This window comes from Ornithodoros turicata, chromosome 1 (assembly GCF_037126465.1).
Source record: "Ornithodoros turicata isolate Travis chromosome 1, ASM3712646v1, whole genome shotgun sequence".
NCBI classification, from domain to species: Eukaryota; Metazoa; Arthropoda; class Arachnida; order Ixodida; family Argasidae; genus Ornithodoros; species Ornithodoros turicata.
This window is the reverse complement of record NC_088201.1, coordinates 196,916,783-196,935,269: the sequence shown is the minus strand read 5'-3', so window position 1 is coordinate 196,935,269 and position 18,487 is coordinate 196,916,783. Positions and strand designations below refer to the sequence as shown.

General features: G+C 45.8%; 1 protein-coding gene and 1 long non-coding RNA gene across 3 annotated transcripts in view; one reads left to right on the top strand and one right to left on the bottom strand.

Annotated features, from left to right (window-relative positions):
- Positions 1-7,602: 7,602 nt before the first annotated feature.
- The window catches only part of LOC135374845 (uncharacterized), a 62,654-nt gene continuing 51,769 nt past the window's right edge, over positions 7,603-18,487 (bottom strand). The window contains exons 3-4 of the long non-coding RNA XR_010417127.1: positions 7,784-7,840; positions 7,603-7,725 (exon numbers count right to left, since the gene is read on the bottom strand). This is a non-coding gene — a long non-coding RNA (uncharacterized LOC135374845). The remainder of the gene's footprint in view (positions 7,726-7,783; positions 7,841-18,487) is intronic.
- The window catches only part of LOC135374824 (uncharacterized), a 42,518-nt gene continuing 34,359 nt past the window's right edge, over positions 10,329-18,487 (top strand). For both annotated transcript variants that reach the window (XM_064607760.1, XM_064607768.1), the window contains exon 1: positions 10,329-10,482. In XM_064607760.1, coding sequence (XP_064463830.1) covers positions 10,401-10,482 — 82 coding nt within the window. In that variant the 5' untranslated portion in view covers positions 10,329-10,400. The remainder of the gene's footprint in view (positions 10,483-18,487) is intronic.

Sequence of the window (18,487 nt, the reverse complement as noted above, 5' to 3'; positions counted from 1 at the left end):
AGAGCAGCGAAAAACTGCGCGCACTTGTGCTTGACTTAAAAAACCTGAAGCATATGCTAATAAACTAAGAAAAAGACACTCATGTCTGGTATCTGATAGTGCCACATACACAGACGCATTGCCCTTGCGCAAAGAAAGCACAGGACAGGGATACACAAATTTCCTTAGGTGAGCAGGGAAAAGGCTTAAGACCTCAGGTCACCACACATCGCCACGCGGCTAGCACAACATGACACCAACAACATACTAGCAGCGGGAAGAACTGCAACACTGCTAAACAAGTCCAGACATGCCAATATGACGTCATAACTCAGGGAAAAAAAAGCACACGCATGCACGCACAGAGGACAACGCATTAAACACACAGAGCGCTCAGGAATAATCGTAGCGTACCCGCACATCGCTACGAAGCTCAACGTCTAACACAAGACGGCAGCCACAAGATATTAGCGAAGGGTAAAAATTGCAACACTACTGAACAAGTACAGACATGCGACATCGCATACAAAACACTGCTCATCGGGGAAAAGGTCTAAGCCCGCGGCGGATCATCATAGAGCACACACAACTTCATTTTTCTACTTCGCGTAAACTAAACGCGGTCTGCTTGGAAAACGACGTACAAATTTTCTTAAGGAGCAGAAAAATATAGAAATTTCTACTCCGTGCTCAGATACCAGCATTTCTGCTCAAAAACCTGCAAAATTAAGCACTGCTTACTTCGTCAAGATATCGAACACCCAACAAAATCAAACAAACAACCCCACTTCCACTGGTAGAACACTATTTAGCTTTTACGCAGGAGGCTTTCTTCTACATAAAAAGTAGAGAAAATAAGAAAAGAGCAGCGAAAAATCACACGCACTTTTGCTTGACTTTAAAAACCTGAAGATTATGCCAATAAACCAAGAAAAAGACACTCATGTCTGGTATCTGATAGTGCCACATACACAGACGCATTACTCTTGCGTAAAGAAAGCACAGGACAGGGATACACAAATTTCCTTAGGTGAGCAGGGAAAAGGCTTGAGACCTCAGGTCACCTCACATCGCCACGCGGCTAGCACAACATGACACCAACAACATACTAGCAGCGGGAAGAATTGCAACACTGCTAAACAAGTCCAGACATGCCACGATGACGTCACAAATCAGGAAAAAGGCACACGCACGCACAGAGGACAACGCAAAAAACACACGGAGCGCTCAGGAATAATCGTGGCGTTACCGCACGTCGCTACGAAGCTCAACGTCTAACACAAGACGACAGCAACAAGATATTAGCGAAGAGTAAAAATTGCAACACTACTGAACAAGTCCAGACATGCGACATGGCATACAAAACACTGCTCATCGGGGAAAAGGCCTAAGCCTGCGGCGGATCATCATAGAGCATACAGAACTTCATTTTTCTATTTTGCGTAAACTACACGCGGTCTGCTTGGAAAACGACGTACAAATTTTCTTAGGGAGCAGAGAAATATAGAAATTTCTACTCCGTGCTCAGATACCAGCATTTCTGCTCAAAAACCTTCAAAATTAAGCACTGCTTACTTCGTCAAGATATCGAACACCCAACAAACTCAAACAAACAACCCCACTTCCACTGGTAGAACACTATTCAGCTTTTACGCAGGAGGCTTTCTTCTACATAAAAAGTAGAGAAAATAAGAAAAGAGCAGCGAAAAATTACACGCACTTTTGCTCGCATAGCTATAAGAGAAAAAATAAATAAAATAACGACGCACACGCTAATAAACTGTGACAAAGACACCCATTTCTGCTATCAGATAATTATTGCATAATGCTAAATACTCATTTGCATTGGCCCTGCGTGAAGAAAGCACAGGACAGTGATACACAATTTATCTTAAGCGAGCAGGGAAAGTCACTTCTACTCGAACAGCTTAATACCATAAAGTCTGAATTTTTGCAAAGAAAATAAAGCTTGAACAGCGCTACGAAGGTGACAGACACATACTAACAAACAAACAAACACTTCTATTCATTTCTATTGATACAGGCGTAAACCACACTACAAGGACAAAGCACACTGCTTCAGGAGAGCGCATCAAATTCAACGCAACAGGACCGGCTCTCATAAAATAGCCTACCCAAAACAAAGACTTCACCAGGTTCGCGAGGCAATTCCATTAACCCCAAGGTGTGTTGATGGGAGCGCACTACTGCTTTGTTGGGTCTCTATAGTATTCTTGCAAAATATATGGGTGCAAGAAAATAAAAGGAAAACCAAGAAGACAATGCACTCCTGTATGATGATCGCTGCGTAGAAGCACGGCAGCGTTTTCTTCGTGGAGGTATAGCGAACGTGCATTCCTTTCTTTCTTTCTTTTTTGGTTCGCGTCGGTCGAGTGGCGATATCCTATTACATTCGGAACGAGGACCTATCGCTTTGCGATCGCATACAAGAGTGAGCCATCTTTTGACGATGGTAGGATAATTATTGACCTGAGGAATAATGTGGATTTATGTGGTTGTGAGAATAGACTTTGTGTTTGTGAGTGTGAAAATGTGAGTGTGCGTCTGTGTGTGCGCGGACGCTTTTCTGAACCAGGGATCTCACTTGACAAGTACGTTCTTTGTGTGTGCCTTTTCATGTGACACGAGTGATACATTTATGTACTATTGCGTGGAATAGTGGTTTAAAAAATAAGGGTAGCAGCGCTTGCATTGCTATCTGTAGGATAGATCGAGAGCGTTTTTAATGGAATTGCCTCGCGAACCTGGTGAAGTCTTTGTTTTGGGTAGGCTATTTTATGAGAGCCGGTCCTGTTCCGTTGCATTTGATGCGCTCTCCTGAAGCAGTGTGCTTTGTCCTTGTAGTGTGGTTTACGCCTGTATCAATAGAAATGAATAGAAGTGTTTGTTTGTTTGTTAGTATGTGTCTGTCACCTTCGTAGCTCTGTTCAAGCTTTATTTTCTTTGCAAAAATTCAGACTTTATGGTATTAAGCCGTTCGAGTAGAAGTGACTTTCCCTGCTCGCTTAAAATAAATTGTGTATCCCTGTCCTGTGCTTTCTTCAGGCAGGGTCAATGCAAATGAGTATTTAGCATTATGCAATAATTATCTGATAGCAGAAATGGGTGTCTTTGTCACAGTTTATTAGCGTGTGCGTCGTTATTTTATTGATTTTTTCTCTTATAGCTATGCGAGCAAAAGTGCATGTAATTTTTCGCTGCTCTTTTCTTATTTTCTCTACTTTTTATGTAGAAGAAAGCCTCCTGCGTAAAAGCTGAATAGTGTTCTACCAGTGGAAGTGGGGTTGTTTGTTTGATTTTGTTGGGTGTTCGATATCTTGACGAAGTAAGCAGTGCTTAATTTTGAAGGTTTTAGAGCAGAAATGCTGGTATCTGAGCACGGAGTAGAAATGTCTATATTTCTCTGCTCCCTAAGCAAATGTGTACGTCGTTTTCCAAGCAGACCGCGTTTAGTTTACGCAAAATAGAAAAATGAAGTTCTGTATGCTCTATGATGATCCGCCGCAGGCTTAGGCCTTATCCCCGATGAGCAGTGTTTTGTATGCGATGTCGCATGTCTGGACTTGTTCAGTAGTGTTGCAATTTTTAATCTTCGCTAATATCTTGTTGCTGTCGTCTTGTGTTAGACGTTGACCTTCGTAGCGACGTGCGGTAACGCTACGATTATTCCTGAGCGCTCCGTGTGTTTAATGCGTTGTCCTCTGTGCGTGCATGCGTGTGCTTTTTTTTCCTGAGTTGTAACGTCATCGTGGCATGTCTGGACATGTTTAGCAGTGTTGCAGTTCTTCCCGCTGCTAGAATGTTGTTGGTGTCATGTTGTGCTAGCCGCGTGGCGATGTGTGGTGACCTGAGGTCTTAAGACTTTTCCCTGCTCACCTAAGGAAATTTGTGTATCCCTGTCCTGTGCTTTCTTTGCGCAAGGGCAGTGCGTCTGTGTATGTGGCACTATCAGATACCAGACATGAGTGTCATTTTCTTAGTTGATTAGCATATGCTTCAGGTTTTTTAAGTCAAGCACAAGTGCGCGCAATTTTTCGCTGCTCTCTTCCTCAAATCACCGATTTTACGCAGAAGAAAGTCGCATGGTGCAGTTGAGAAGAGGGTTTCTCTGATTGTTTGTTAGATGTTGTTAGGAGCTCGGTATGTTGAGGAAGTCAGCTGTTAAAGGTATCCGTGAAGAAATGCTTGCATCTGAGCGCAGGATGGGAATTGCTGAAGCACGGCACCCTCAGTGTAAATTAATTATTTTGGATGTGAGTCTGCTTCACTGCATGACAAGGCTGAAATGGGAAGAGAGAAAAAATTGGAGCGCTTCATTAATAGCGATCCAAGTAATAGGGCAATTATAGTTTCCATAGAAAGTAGAATTTTAATGGGCTCCTAAAATTATAGTTTAGTTGTAGTTTTTCTAAACTGCAATGCAATAATCATTAATATAGTATAGGAATGCCATCGTGTTCCCGTAAAGGCGTTCTATCTTGTGCTTTGGCCTGCGCGAATGGAACTTTGCTCCCGGCTTTCGCGCCTTTTTGCTCGCAGGTGTAGCCTCAGACAACGAGTGCGTGAGCATAGAAAGGGTCATGTATTACATAAGCCTGGAGGTGATGTTGAGTGGTCTCACTTATTATTTTAAAAGAGCAGTGGCAGTTTACTGTAATTCTAATGACCATGATGAGCCTTTGGGGTGAAAATCGTTAATATGCGGGGTGCTTTTTTGTTGAATTTTAATGAGAGAATCAATGTCATTAAGAGTAGGACAAAGGAAATAATCTTGCGATTCAATGAATGATAGGAATCTTTGCTGCTGTCTTCTTCTTCAGACAGGATGTGATGACGTCACGCAGTCTGTAGCAATGCATTGACCGTTACTGGAAAAAAAGTGTAGCAATAGAAAGATGGTGTGTATTGCCGTGGACGGATTTATGATGAGCACTGTTTTTGAATAAGAGGAGTGCGTGTGCTTAGAAATAGTTTGATACTGGTTTTCTTCTTTGTTTCTTTTCGCTTTTCCCCCCCTTGTTGTCTGACAAACATGCGCTGACATGCCTGGGCTTGTTCTGACATGCTTTCCTTCTACATGTAGCTTTTTTCTTTTTGTACAAGGAATATTCTTGACGATAGTGCTGGCTTGAATGGGAGTAGAGCTATTCTTAATAATTTTGCGATTCATTTAGTTCAGAGAGTAACAGCGAGGGGGACAGGTGTGTGACTTTATTCAGGAGGAATAAAGCGTCATTATTCACTTAGCTGCATGGCTCTCGGCTGGGATGGACATGTCTTGCTGAACCATTATTTTTTCCCTCTACAGTAAGACTTTGGGAATGAAATGCTACAATCTCCTCTTGCCTATGGTGCTCTTCTGCAATAGTTCCCTATGCAATCATTATAGTAGAATAAAGGAAATAATCTTGGGATAGTGATTCAATAAATAACAGGTCCCATGTCTAGAGCGTACGCGTCCTTGAGCCACGCACCTGCATGATGACGTCATACCGCGAGACCATTGTTTCAGGTTGACCTTGTCTAGAGGAGCATTAGTGGAAAAAAACAGCGTACCCTGAGACAATAGGATGACGTCACGACCAATGACAACGGCCTGCAGGGGGCGCAAGGATTCACTTCTCTCTTGGACACTGACGGGTCTGGACACGCAAATTCTGCTCCTGGTAATTGCGTTGGCCGTCAGTGGAAGAGCGTAGCTTCGGTGGGGTTCTGTCTGCCTCTGATGGGGTGCGGATGTGTGGTTCGTCACTGGTGAATGGTGTTCGACGATGCAGGTGGATTTTGTGATGAGCGGATTTACAATGAGGGAATGCTGTGAACGGGAAAAATGATGGTGAGTGTCTTTTTCACTCTGTTCAAGTGTTTGTTTGTTTTCCTCTGTTGCCCAGCAGTCGTACCATTTGTCCTGACGTGTCCTGACATGACCCGATATGCATGCTTTTCTTTGTTGACGCTTTGTATTTTTTCTCTTTTGACAAGGAACATTGTTGTCTTGACGATAGTGCTGACCTGAGTTCTGCGCTCCTGGCTACCCGTACTCTGTGTTGATTTGTTGAGCGCCTAGTCCTCTTATTTGCCGTTGATGGAGTTACGTGTTAGGATATTTTGTTTTTTTGCAAGTCTCATTTAGTAAGACTTTGGAATTCCTACGATCAGCTTTCATGCATAGTGCTCTTCTGCAATAGTTTCCTATTCAATCGTTATAGAAGAATAAAGGAAATAATCTTGGGATAATGATTCAATAAATAATAGGTCCCCTGTCTAGAGCGTACGCGACCTTGAGCCACGCAGCTGCATGATGACGTCATACCGTAGCTTCATTGCAGATTGACCTTGTCTAGAGGAGCATTAGTGGAAAGAAACAGGGTAGCCCTGAGACAATAGGATGACGGCACGACCAATGAGAACGGCCAGCACGGGGCGCAAGAATGCTCTTCTCTCTTAGCCTCACGACCAATGAGAACGGCCAGCATAGGGCGCAGGAATGCTCTTCACTCTTAGCCTCTCGGAGGTGGTCGCCCCAGAGGGCGCTAGGAGCGCGTATGCGTAGCGGCCGCGGAGCGGCGCCCCAGTCAGTTTCTCGCTGGCTGTCTCTGAGAGCAGTCGCATCGGTCTGCGCTCCTGCTGTGGTGAGCTGATTTGTTGTGTAACTAATGCTTTCGCCAACTTTGTTCCCGCTTTGTTTGCGATTTTCGTGCCAGTGCACGTCGGGTGCTGGTTGCTGTTGTCCGAGCATCCCCGCCATTTTCTATCTTCTTCTGCCTTGGGAACGGGAGTAGCGCTGGTGTGATTCTTAATAATTTTGTTGTGAGATTAGTTGAGAAAGTAACCGCTAGGGGGTGCAGCTGCCGGGCTTTATACAGGAGAAAAAAACCATTACGAGTCAGTTCTCTGCCTGACTGTCGGATAGAGCAGTCGCATCTTCTGCGCTCCTGTTGTGGTGGGATCATTTGTTGTGTAACTAATTCTATTTTCTTGTTAGCTATTGATGGTTTGCATACTCTTGCTTTCCCAGCCTCTGTATTACGAGTGTTTTTCTCCTTGCATGTCCAGAGCTGTCCTAACTTGCCCAGACATCCCATGATGACGTCACAGCTGACGTCACATGATGTCCGGTTCTGGTGGTCATAGCTGCGATGCTTTGCAACCTGCCTCTGTGCTCCGTTCCCCGGCGATGGTCAGCGGCCTTTCCGGGCCGCTTTCATGAAGATGGCGTCGTTGATCTTCAATTAACCTTCTTCTCTCCACTCTATCTCTATCTATTTTTTTTATTTTTTGTGGACTCTCGTAGTGCACAACGCTCAGCTGGCCTGAACACGAGTTAGATGTTCCCCAATTAGTGTGGTGGCTCCCTGGAGGGTGCTGATTAATGTGGGGGGTCCCTATTAGTTCTAATTGCTAATTAAATCGTGTTCGGGACAGTTGAGCGTTGTGCACTGTGAGAGTCCAGTACTTATTACTCCTATGAGGGGTTTAGAAGCTTAGATATGAATCGAAGTAACTCCATGGCAAGAATAGTAAAAACAATAAGCGGCAGGGAGGGCATAGACCAATAGCAGTTGGGGTTCACCAACCTATAAAGGGTTTGGATGCCTGGGCTGAGGGTGATGGCTGTCTCAAAAGTTTATTGAATAAAAGTTGAAATCAGTTCCTCTGAAGGCAACGCAGTGTTGCCGCGGCCTCATCTGTGGGAGTCCTAGGGCTGACCGGAGGTGACCATCTCTGTACCAAATAATGTTTGAAAAAAGGATGTTATACGTAATGGGATAATACTACTCACGCCTGCGCATACAGCCACCTTCACTTCATTCGGTCCCTGGACAAGTGGTGGCCATACCTATAACAACGGAGCAAAGGAGATGTCACTTCTTCCACCTGCACCCTCGCTTTCGAAAAGATGCTGTCGCTGTTCGTCAAACGTTGTGGCAGCTCATTATTCAGCCCTACAATATGTTTACAACGGAATAAGCAGAAGCAAAGCAGAATCTTTGGAAGCCGATGGAATGTTGAATTAAAGTTATAAAAGTTATAGCTTACTAGGGGCCCCTGGCCGTGTATCGATATATGTACTACCTGCAAAGTGAGCGATGCCTTATCAGCTCTCAGGTCATGAAAATGGCTGTACGAGTCCATTGCGTGCGGACCGCCTTACCGATGATGACGTGCACGAAGGTTCCAACTTTCACGGGAAAGTACATGCAATTGATCGAGCATTGTTTGAAGGGGACTTCTTTAAAGATGCTGAAACGACCACCAGGATATTCCACCAGGCAATAGACGAGGGAATTCAGATTGAAAGCTTTTTACACATCCTCAGAGTGACGTCTGACTCGGTGTCTATCGCAGGTAGACCCCTCTTCTGTCTGCGGTGTAGGGAAGTAAGCCACGTAAACAACGAGAATTAGCCGAGGCAGGCCACAGTTACGCACGACACAGACACATAACACTCACCCGCCCAGAAATTAACTGTTTCAAACAATTCAGGGAAAAGGGGTGCTGACGCCAGGCATCAAACCTGGGCCTTCTGATCTCCACAGGGCAACGGCGTGCTGGTGTGGTGTCGCGGTTTGCATATCTGACAGGGGCTTAGACCCAGCTTAGACTCAGTTTCGACAGGTTTGCGACCCGGGTTCGATTCCTGCACCTGTTTTCCCTGAGTTGGTTGAAAAAGTAACACACGTAAGAAAACAGAGCAGTGCGCCAAGATGTTCTGTATTCCGCGGATACGCGCAGATAAAGAAAATTCTGCTCCACTTACGCGGAGAGAGCAAGGGCTGCCACACACGGGACCAATTACTACTATATGATGTCATGGGTCACACTCTTAAAAATGAACTTCACCGCATAGCAAGCTCCTAGCCAACCATAATCTCGAATGATATCGTTATCTGCCCTGATTTGTTAAAAACGGGAGGCGTACGCCTTTTTTGTGACACTTATACTGTTCATAATTGTCACAAAAAAGGCACACGCCTCCCGTTTTCAACAAATCAGGGCAGATAACGATATCATGCGAGATTATGGTTGGCTAGGAGCGTGCTATGCGGTGGAGCTCATTTTTAAGAGTGCAGCACATTACAGAAAAGGACAACCATTCACGATGTAAACCTCAATGGTATTTTTTTTAATCAGGCCGCATCTGCGATTGAACATGCATTCTCGAGGGATAACACGCATGAGGAAAAGAGTAAGGTGCAGGTATTTGAAGTTCCAGCAGCCAGCCATATTTCTACGGTGCGCATACCAGCAGATAACGGGGCACCCAACATAGCACAAAAGGACCCCTAACACGTGGGAAAACCGTGGCACATTGGAACTGGGAATATACCTAGGTGACCGTGCCTTACGAACCCGGAGGCAGAGGCCTTTCGTAAAGAAGCCTCCAAACGTGGGAGGAAAAATTTAAATCCGTACCTTTAACTTTAGGAAAGGAACAATGTAAACTGTAACCTGTATTCTATCTTGAAAGTGTCTAGCACGCTCGTCGGTTTGGTGCAGGCAAAATATGTATCAACTGCTACAACATTTGTAAAGTTATTTTCAAAAAAATGGTGATTAAGCATTCCTTTCCGTGGGAAGCGCAGGTGCAGCAGTGTACTAATGAAACGCGACCAAAATATCACGGTTGTTTCAGATATAGGACACGATACGCAAGGAAAAATACGCAGCTTGTACATACATGTTTCTATATCTCGAATACATGTTCGTATCTCCGGTGAACTTAGGCATCCATCCCGAGATCACCACAGTATTACTGATAAATTACATACAGTGCTTTCGTGCGATGCGGGGTGTCAATGAGTTTCTCGCCTTCGCTCGATCACCTTCTCCTTCGGTGCACACCTCCAATGTGCCCTGGAATCAAATGACTACGCAGTCAAATGACTACGTGCGTGGCGCTGGGCCCCCAAAGAACGTTTTGCATAGCAAAAGACCTACACTAAATTCTGCAGCAGGAATCGTGACCACGACAAAAAACACAAGATATCAAATCAGTTTTTGAGGCTATGTGTTGGACGCCCTTCGTATTGTGAATCGGCTAAAGCAAATGATTATGAATTGATGCTAAACATGTCTCAACTACAATGATGTCTCAAACGACTGTGCAGCAGGAGTGAACATGATAATTTTGCCGCAGGAGCGAACAAGGCTACCAACGGCGCCACACATTTTTTTTATATCACCAGGTGCAAGCAGAAAGCATGATATGGCTTTCTGGAACCTCTCACGGAAACAATAAAAAGGTGGGCGAAAATAATTAGCAGCTCGAGTCGCCACGGCTTCAGCGGGGCCGTAAAACTGCCTCGTCCAGGCAGATTGCTTCATCCAGGTGCGTTTCCGAAGATCGACACGTCACTCCGTTGCCGGACTGCATTCGACAGACATCTTAGGTAACCATGCGGTCGCTGATCATACCGATAGTCATCGTGCTGTACAACGTGTGGACACCTTCGCGGAGTTTGGGCACAACAGAGTCAGGTGCGTTGATCTAAACGTCAGAATATTCGCGAAACTTTAAATAACATGCTGATGACGTGGTAACCTCATCCTATCCTCCGTAATTATTACATTTGCATTAGACTCGTCATTGATGAACCTCTGGTTAATGTTTCTACCTGTGTCGTTAGCAGATCCGAATCCTGAGGTAGGGTCTTCATGGGTTGTGCAAGATTTCGCGAATTTTCGTGGTATCTAAGTAAAAACATCGTTTAATATCGTTAATAATAAAAAATATCGTTTTGCGAGCACCTTCACTCTGGCGCAACGTTGCCTTTTTCTGTTCAGAAGCGTAAATATCAGCGAGTAAACATAATAAGTAGATCGGAAAGTGTCCACGATAGCTCTTGATCGAAAACATGACAAGCCAATGGCCCTTTCAAGAGAGTGACATCACTTTGCTATGGTGAATTGAATTTCATTGGATCAATTGGATTGCCGTTTCCGTAGAGTTCTTTTCATGTACTAAAAGTCGCTATTCTCGACTGTAGAGGCGACTACAGGGTCGTCATTGCTTCGGTTTTTAAATGCGATAGCATTCCTTTAGCGCGCTTTTGGGGCCTCGGCATCCCCGTTGCGTCACACTAAACAAAGGATAAAGTTGAAAATTGGGCAGTTTGTTACCTCAGTCTAAAATCAATACCCCCCTCCCCGACTCCTGGGGAAACGAAAAGGACGGATGGACTGACATACACTTCTGCGTCACACTGCTCCAGCTTGTTAGCCTCTCTATTGCGGCGCCCGTTCCGTTTGGAGATCACATAGACCTTGAAGAGATCTCAAAAACGTCTTCACGTATATGCAATGCGTTCCTGGCCGCTAATACATTAATGATGTGGGCATGAATTCAGCATTGTTATGAAAAAGAAAACTTTAGGAAGATCAATTGGTGAATCCTTTGGAAATGCGTTAGCGCAAGCCTTTGGTTCGTTCTTGTGCTTGCTCTGTCGTGGTCGAGGGACGAGGCAGAAGTCGGACTACAGGAAAAGCACAGCCATCCAGAAGGATGACAGAACGTTTAATGATGCCACCCAAGTGATCACGCCTCAGGTTAAAAAAAAAACCCCGTCGTCATTGTGTTTACACCACCGGTACAATCACTACCCGTACAGCTAATCACCCGTACAGCTTCTGGAGTCGTAGCATTAGGGTTTCCTCACGGTTCGCCACGACCAGGTTTGCACCAGTTGGGGCTCACCACCTTGCCGCTGTCGAGGGGAGCCCCGAAGAAGCATGTGTTGATCTCGTCGGCGCTGATGGCGGTACCTCCTGGAGATGCTTTCTAGGTCTGCCTCTTCAGCCCAGTTTCAGTCTGGACGAGATACGATCTCGGGGCATCTGCATGTTGTGCCGCGTGTGGCGGCGCCGGCTAAGGTGCGTGCGGCAGTTCCGTTTTGTAATTGTGGAGGCCCTGCTGCCCGGAGCCTTGCGTCATGTCATGTCGCCCGTAAGACTTGTAGTTTCAGGTACCGTTGTCTACATCTGCGTACACGTGGCCAGGTAGAGATGAGGGATTCCGGAGATAACGTTGCAGTTGAGTTTTGGGCCCATCGGGAGTTTAGCCGGTGAGTACCCGGCTGAGAGCGGATGGCGAAAGCCTAAGAAAACCGCTTCTCGTGCGCTGTCGGTGAGCGAAGCATGCGGATGTGCAGCATGCCGTTGTGCAAGATTTTTACTTTTTATTTTTGTCCAGTGAACACGCTTTGAATTTCCAATAATAAGTTCCAATTTTCAATAATAATTATGATTTGCAATAATATTCCAATAATAATTTCGAATTTCCAATAATAATTTCCCATAATTTGTAAGTGAAGCTTTTTGGCTCAGGTTGATGCGCTGAGATTGGAAGACGTCCGGCATCCAGGCGAGAAAAACCCGGGCGGGGGGCGGTCACGACGAGGTCGTCAATAACTTTATGAGCCGCAGGGCAGTGAAGTTTCGGACAGCGGCAGACCCAGCGAGCAGTTCAGAACAACCCAGGTAGTCGTTTAGTTTATCCAGTTCAATGCCTTCGTCTAGTTCACACGTTCAACAGTCACTTGAGCGCAGCGTCACAGCCGTATACACCCAAGACCGCAGCGTTCCGCCCAGTACGCATATGCGCTGTGGCGGTCCCCCCCCCCCCCCCACTTCTTGCCCGCATGCGCAGGTTAGCTGTACAAAACGCTCCATATAGATGCCGCAGATGCCAGACGCGTATGCGTTGTGGGGTTGTGGGCTTGCGGCATTGAAGTCTATGGTTTGTGGCGAGGCCCAGTGAACTGAACTGCTGAACTAATGTTTTGCTCGTTCCGCTCACCCGAATGACTCGTTCAGTGAGAAGGGCTCGTTCACGAACGACACATGACTACATGGGCTTGCTTCCTGTCCGGACAGTTCGGAAATTCAAGGCTCGCGTTCGGTGTCCGAGCGAAGGTGTAACCCGGACATAAAATGTTCGGAAATTGGCGAAGTCGGACTAAAAATCCTACGAGTTGAGATTTTCGTTTGCGACATCGTCGCCGAACATTGAGCGATAGCTAAAATGAGCAAGCAAAGCTACATTGACCCACATGAACAGGAGCGGATCTGGAGGCGCGTCGCCGTGTTCTGACCCCCACTTCAGTTTCTGTCTACACATACTGTTGAATTGACTAGATCGCGTAATATTTTGCTGGTCAAGGGTGGGCCCGCCCCCCCTCCTCTCAGAAAATTCCCGGATCCGTCCCTGGATACTGTACACAACCTGTCATCGAAGAACACTCCGTACGCCAGCGCTCAGCCAAGGGGATGCAACTTGCGAGTTCCTTTGCGGACTAAAGTGAGGCGCTGCGAACTGTTCGCGTCATCGAACATCATGAAACGTCAAAATTTTTACGTCGAAGCGTGAGTTCTCAACCGAGAGCATCCCATTGGCTCCTGCGGCCGCTCCCCCGGTATGCGAGCGCTCATTGGTCGGTTTGAAATTATAACGTTTTCGTGGCGCGCGTCAGCTGGCACCGCCGTGTCGGGGGGTGCCGGAGCAGTTCGCCGTAAAGTTTCGAAATATGCAGCAGCAGGGACACACGCAAAGCATCTTTGTCGGTACCGCTTTGGGTGGCTTTTAGTGCCCGTCGATACCGACTCTGAAAAACTCGAAGCCTCTTGGATAATTCTGCAAGTGAATTCAGCGATAGGTAAGTGGAAGGCAGGTCTGCTTTGCTTGCGACAACGATTCAAGAAGGATCAATACTGTGTTTTTCCACTCGATGACAGGTAAGTCAGTTCCTCTTCCGCTTAGCATAGCATAGCATAGCATAGCACCACACCTGAGGCATATACGCTACATTTCGGCCAGTAGAATTTTTAGTTTTCACGTTTTCTGTTCCCTGTTCTGGTCTTTCTTGCTCAGGTATCAACTAGGTACCGCTCAAGTCATATCTGCTTCAGAAAAGCATCTGCATGGATGCAGTAGAATGGATAAGCCACTCTGAGTGGTTGGAACAACATCTATCGTCATAGCAGCTGCACAGGTTCCTTTGTGACGGGTCAGCCTTGACATGTGACACTACACAAGCAGCAAAGGGGTATGGACAGGTTTTCTGTCGTGTTGGATCTGTGAATGTGTGTGCCTGTGCAGTGAATCTACTGATCTACTGTGAAATCTTCCACGTGAGACATCAGCAAACAGTGAACGCGAAGTTGCTTCGGCATATTACTCGAACTTCAGAAGCAATGTTCATGTCAAGTTCGTGTTTGGCGCAGATACAGAAGACTGCATATGTGTGATTTGGAAATACCAATCCCGAAAAATAAAGCACCGTGTGCAACAGAAACAGCCAAGGTTTCCGCGTTTTATTTATTTCACTCGATGCGAACGAAAATCTAGAACGACCAAAGCGGGGGGGAGAGAGAGAACAGATGAGAAAGGGAAAGCCATAAACTGCCAAAACAACGGGGGAGAGAACAGAGGGGAAAGGGAAAAAGAACGCCTAGGCAGCGTCGCTTTCCGTCATCTGTCACCCAGGGAGACAAAATAAAACAAAGCAAGAAACTACACTCTTAAAAATGAACTTCACCGCATAGCACGCTCTTGTCCAACCATTATCTCGAATGATATCGTTATCTGCCCTGATTTGTTGAAAACGGTAGGCGTACGCCTTTTCTGTGACACTTATGCTGTTCATAATTGTCACAGAAAAGGCGTACGGCTCCCGTTTTCGACAAATCAGGGCACATAACGATATCATTCGAGATTATGGTTGGCTAAGAACGTGCTATGCGGTGAAATTCATTTTTAAGAGTGTACTCCACCGAGGCCCAACGATTGGCCCGACGTCAGAGCTCACGTGAGTTTTTCCCGACAATAGAAATATACTGCACGTTCATTCCTTTGGCTCAGCATTGAAGTCTCAAGAATTTGAGTCTCGGTCCTCGATCACGTTCACTTCATCCAATCCAAGACAGGGCAAAAAATGGAGGATGGCGTGGCAGGGCCCAACGGTAAAAGCACCTATAGGACCCTTACTTTGAGATAGTCCACACAGCACTTGGACAAATGAAACTGACTATACCTAACAACGAACGTGCTTGATGCGTGCGTACTACTTCGTGATGAGCGTCTTATTTGCGAAATGGAAAGCGCGACATGGCCCCCAGGAAAGGTGGCAACGATATATTTAACGACAACGTTTTTCTTGTTCTTTGTTTCCTAGTGATGACAATAAACAAAAATATTTTCTCCTAAGAAAATATTTTCTCCTATATGCACAGTGTTCTACATTTGAAAAATGATCTTCACCACATAGCATGCTCCTTGCCAACCGTCATCTCGCCAACAAGTGACATCTTTCTCTCTCCTGATTCGTTGACAACGAGAGGCGTACGTTCTTTTTTTAGGCTTATGCAGAAATGTTGTCACACACCGGCGTGCGCCCCACACTTTTCACAACTCAATAGTTATAGAGGTATCACTCAGTACAATGGCTGGCACTCAGCGTGCTATGTGGTGAAGCTTTGTTTTAAGAGTGTAGCCTTGTAAAAACGTACCAAGTTTTGTGCATACACACTGACTCCAATGCAATAAACGTATTTCTTGCCAGATGTGTGTAAGCGCACAACATGGTATAACTGTCCTATCCATACAGTCACTGTCTCACACCCAGGTGCGCTAGAAATTCTATCGGACTACAGTATTTCAAAATGCTATATTTTTCTCATACCAAACCTATCACAGTTTGAACATGAATCCGAACATTTGATAGCTCCCACGTCTTTGTGACGTCATGAAAAGTTAACTGCTGTCTTACATGAATACGGGTAGGCACTGCAAGCTCCGCACAGATATATCCCTCAACACACACAACAATATCCCTCAACACAAGACTATTCAGCACAGCGCAATTTTCAGTAATGCACCTGGCGCTTGTGCGGCTTCCCTAACCTTTAGAGGGAAATATCACAACATCCTGAGGGGCAATGTCCTTCAGGTATTTCAGAGTGTTATGATGCTGATATGACGCGACCGTGCGTAGTTCAAGCGAAGACGGTCGATCAATGAAAAGTTAGTGCCTCGGATGCTCTCGACCCGAAATAACACCGGAAAGACATGAACATGATTTTACAAAGCTGGTCAATACAATGAGCCGCTTTAGTGCAGCATAGAATACGTTCAACTACTTGTGAAATATCCTTGAGGACGTTACGCGAGACACTCAAGATCTGTACCCCAAGTCAGAAAACGGTACATTTAAACGAAGGTTTAGGAAACACAGCAGCATTTCCTGAAAGTTCTCGAGCTTGTTGCAAGGTGCGCATGCTAAAATATTATCAACAAGAGTGAGGAGACCATTCAACACGTCATATGTAGGAAGACCGGTGTAGAAATGAACACCAACAACACCAAATTTATTTCGAGATGATGGATGGCAAGTTTCATCGCCAGGGGCGATACTCTACCCCATTGCTGGTGGTGATGCAGGGTACAGATCTGGTACAGGTGGTGATGATGAAATAATGAGCCCCTCCACAATATGGATCGAAATCCCATGGTGCCCAGAAAGGTGAAGCGAGCTTTGAGAGCAGAGCGTTGGTGGGCTCGATGTGGCCAGGGTCCAAGCAATTTTGTGTGAGAGAGTGGGCGAGAGTCCAGCTCGTTAACGGATCCAGAGATTACGGTCCCGGAAGGTTGATATGGTGGGCTATGAAGAAGAATGCGCTCTAGACCTTCTACAACACCGCAGTGACTGCATTGGGGAGAGTCAACTTGCCTCAAGCGGTAACGCCGCTGCGCTGTAAAAGCCACATCGTGGCGCATCCGACGAAGTAATGCGGCATCTTGACGAGAGGTGTGTCGAGACATGCGGAAAGCAAGCGCTACATCAACTCTGCTCAGCATGGCTGGGGGCAGAATATCAGCAGTCATTTGGCGGGCAGCCAGAGGAGCCACAGGCCGATCGAGCCGCTGAAGCAGCTCTCTCGTCTTGGAGACAGACGCGTACAGCGCTGCTTAGGGGAGATCGTCGTTCCGTCCTTCGACGCCTCGTGTAGAAGTGAACCTTGTCATCATCTGCTTGAAATGCTTCTGCGCTGAGTTCCAATCGTGTAAGAGATGCTTTCAGTCACTTCGTCGTGTAGACTTACACTGTCTCTCTGAAGTTGTTCCACATAAGCAATGCGTGCAAATGTGGAGTCACAACAGCGCTTCCTGCCCATCCGCTACATAGGTGTGAATACGGTTTGATATTACTGTGTTAGTCATGAATATCGCTACATTTTGTTGCTTGTAACGCAAAGTATGCATTGACCACAAACGCAGTTTAGTGCTTCAGTGCTCCTAGTGGTCTCACCTGCACGGCCGTCCATGTTTGGAAGCAGCGTATTTGTAGTTGTCACTGTAACTGCACCTGTACTCTCCGCCACGTCATCTATTACAGCTGAGTAATTAACTGTCAGTGAGATCCAGGGTAGGGCTACACGAACTAGTGAGGTGTTCACTTTGCGCGTACTGCTTGGGTGGATTTAGCAATATGACTTGCATTAGGGGTGGGCCAACCGAATCTACGAATCCTCGTATCCTAGGCAGGGATTCCAGATTCGGCAATCCCTATCCCAGTTCAGAGTTCAGGAAGAAACTCTTGCATTATCAGTTTCAAGATAACGTGGTTTTGCTTTCGATGGTTTCTTACTTTTATCGCGAGAACACATACTAGAGAATTTATGTATTTCCTGTAGTCGATGCACACCATGTTAAACAGCCTGCATTTAAGAAAAAGTATACGGGTATGTTATCTCTTGAAAGTGAAATATTATTTAATGTGTTTGTCATTAAACAAATGGATCAAATTCTGCTTCAAAACACTTCTCAGTAGTACAGGGTGTGTGCAGAAATACGTAACCCGCATTTTTACATGTAACTCGTTGTCCACTCAACCGAGGAACTTCCGGTGGAGTACGATGGCGTATTTATGCGTCCGAAAGCTACAAAAAAATCCAGGAAGCCATACTCAGCGTAAAAAAATCAACAGAGCGCGAAAATATCGGCTTCCATGCAATAGAATAGTGCGGTCATGACAGTGCGTGGTAGAGCATGGCGGTCTCAGGATAGTTATGTGCAGACACCGCTATGGGCACTACCGATGAGCATCCATGTGGGACTTTTTTTTTCAATTTCTGCACCGATATCTCCCCTAGCTGTACCTGAACACAACTCTCCAGCGTCCGCCATGGTGCCCTATGCTGATGCACGGAGGCCGACGTTTTCGTTGCTCTGTTTATTTTTTAAGCTGAGTATAGCTCCACGATTTTTCTGCAGATTTCGCACGCATAAATGCGCCATCGTGCGCCACCGGAAGTGCGTTAGTTAGGTAGACAACTAGCTAAGTGCCTAAATGCGGATTACGTTTTTCTGCACACACCCTGTATTATCCTTTCTGGCTTTAAAAAAAAAATTAAGGAATGATTCGAAAGCTTCAAGATTCGTAAGATTAGTAGATTCTCAGAATGTTTCTTGGACTCGTATTCGGAAAAT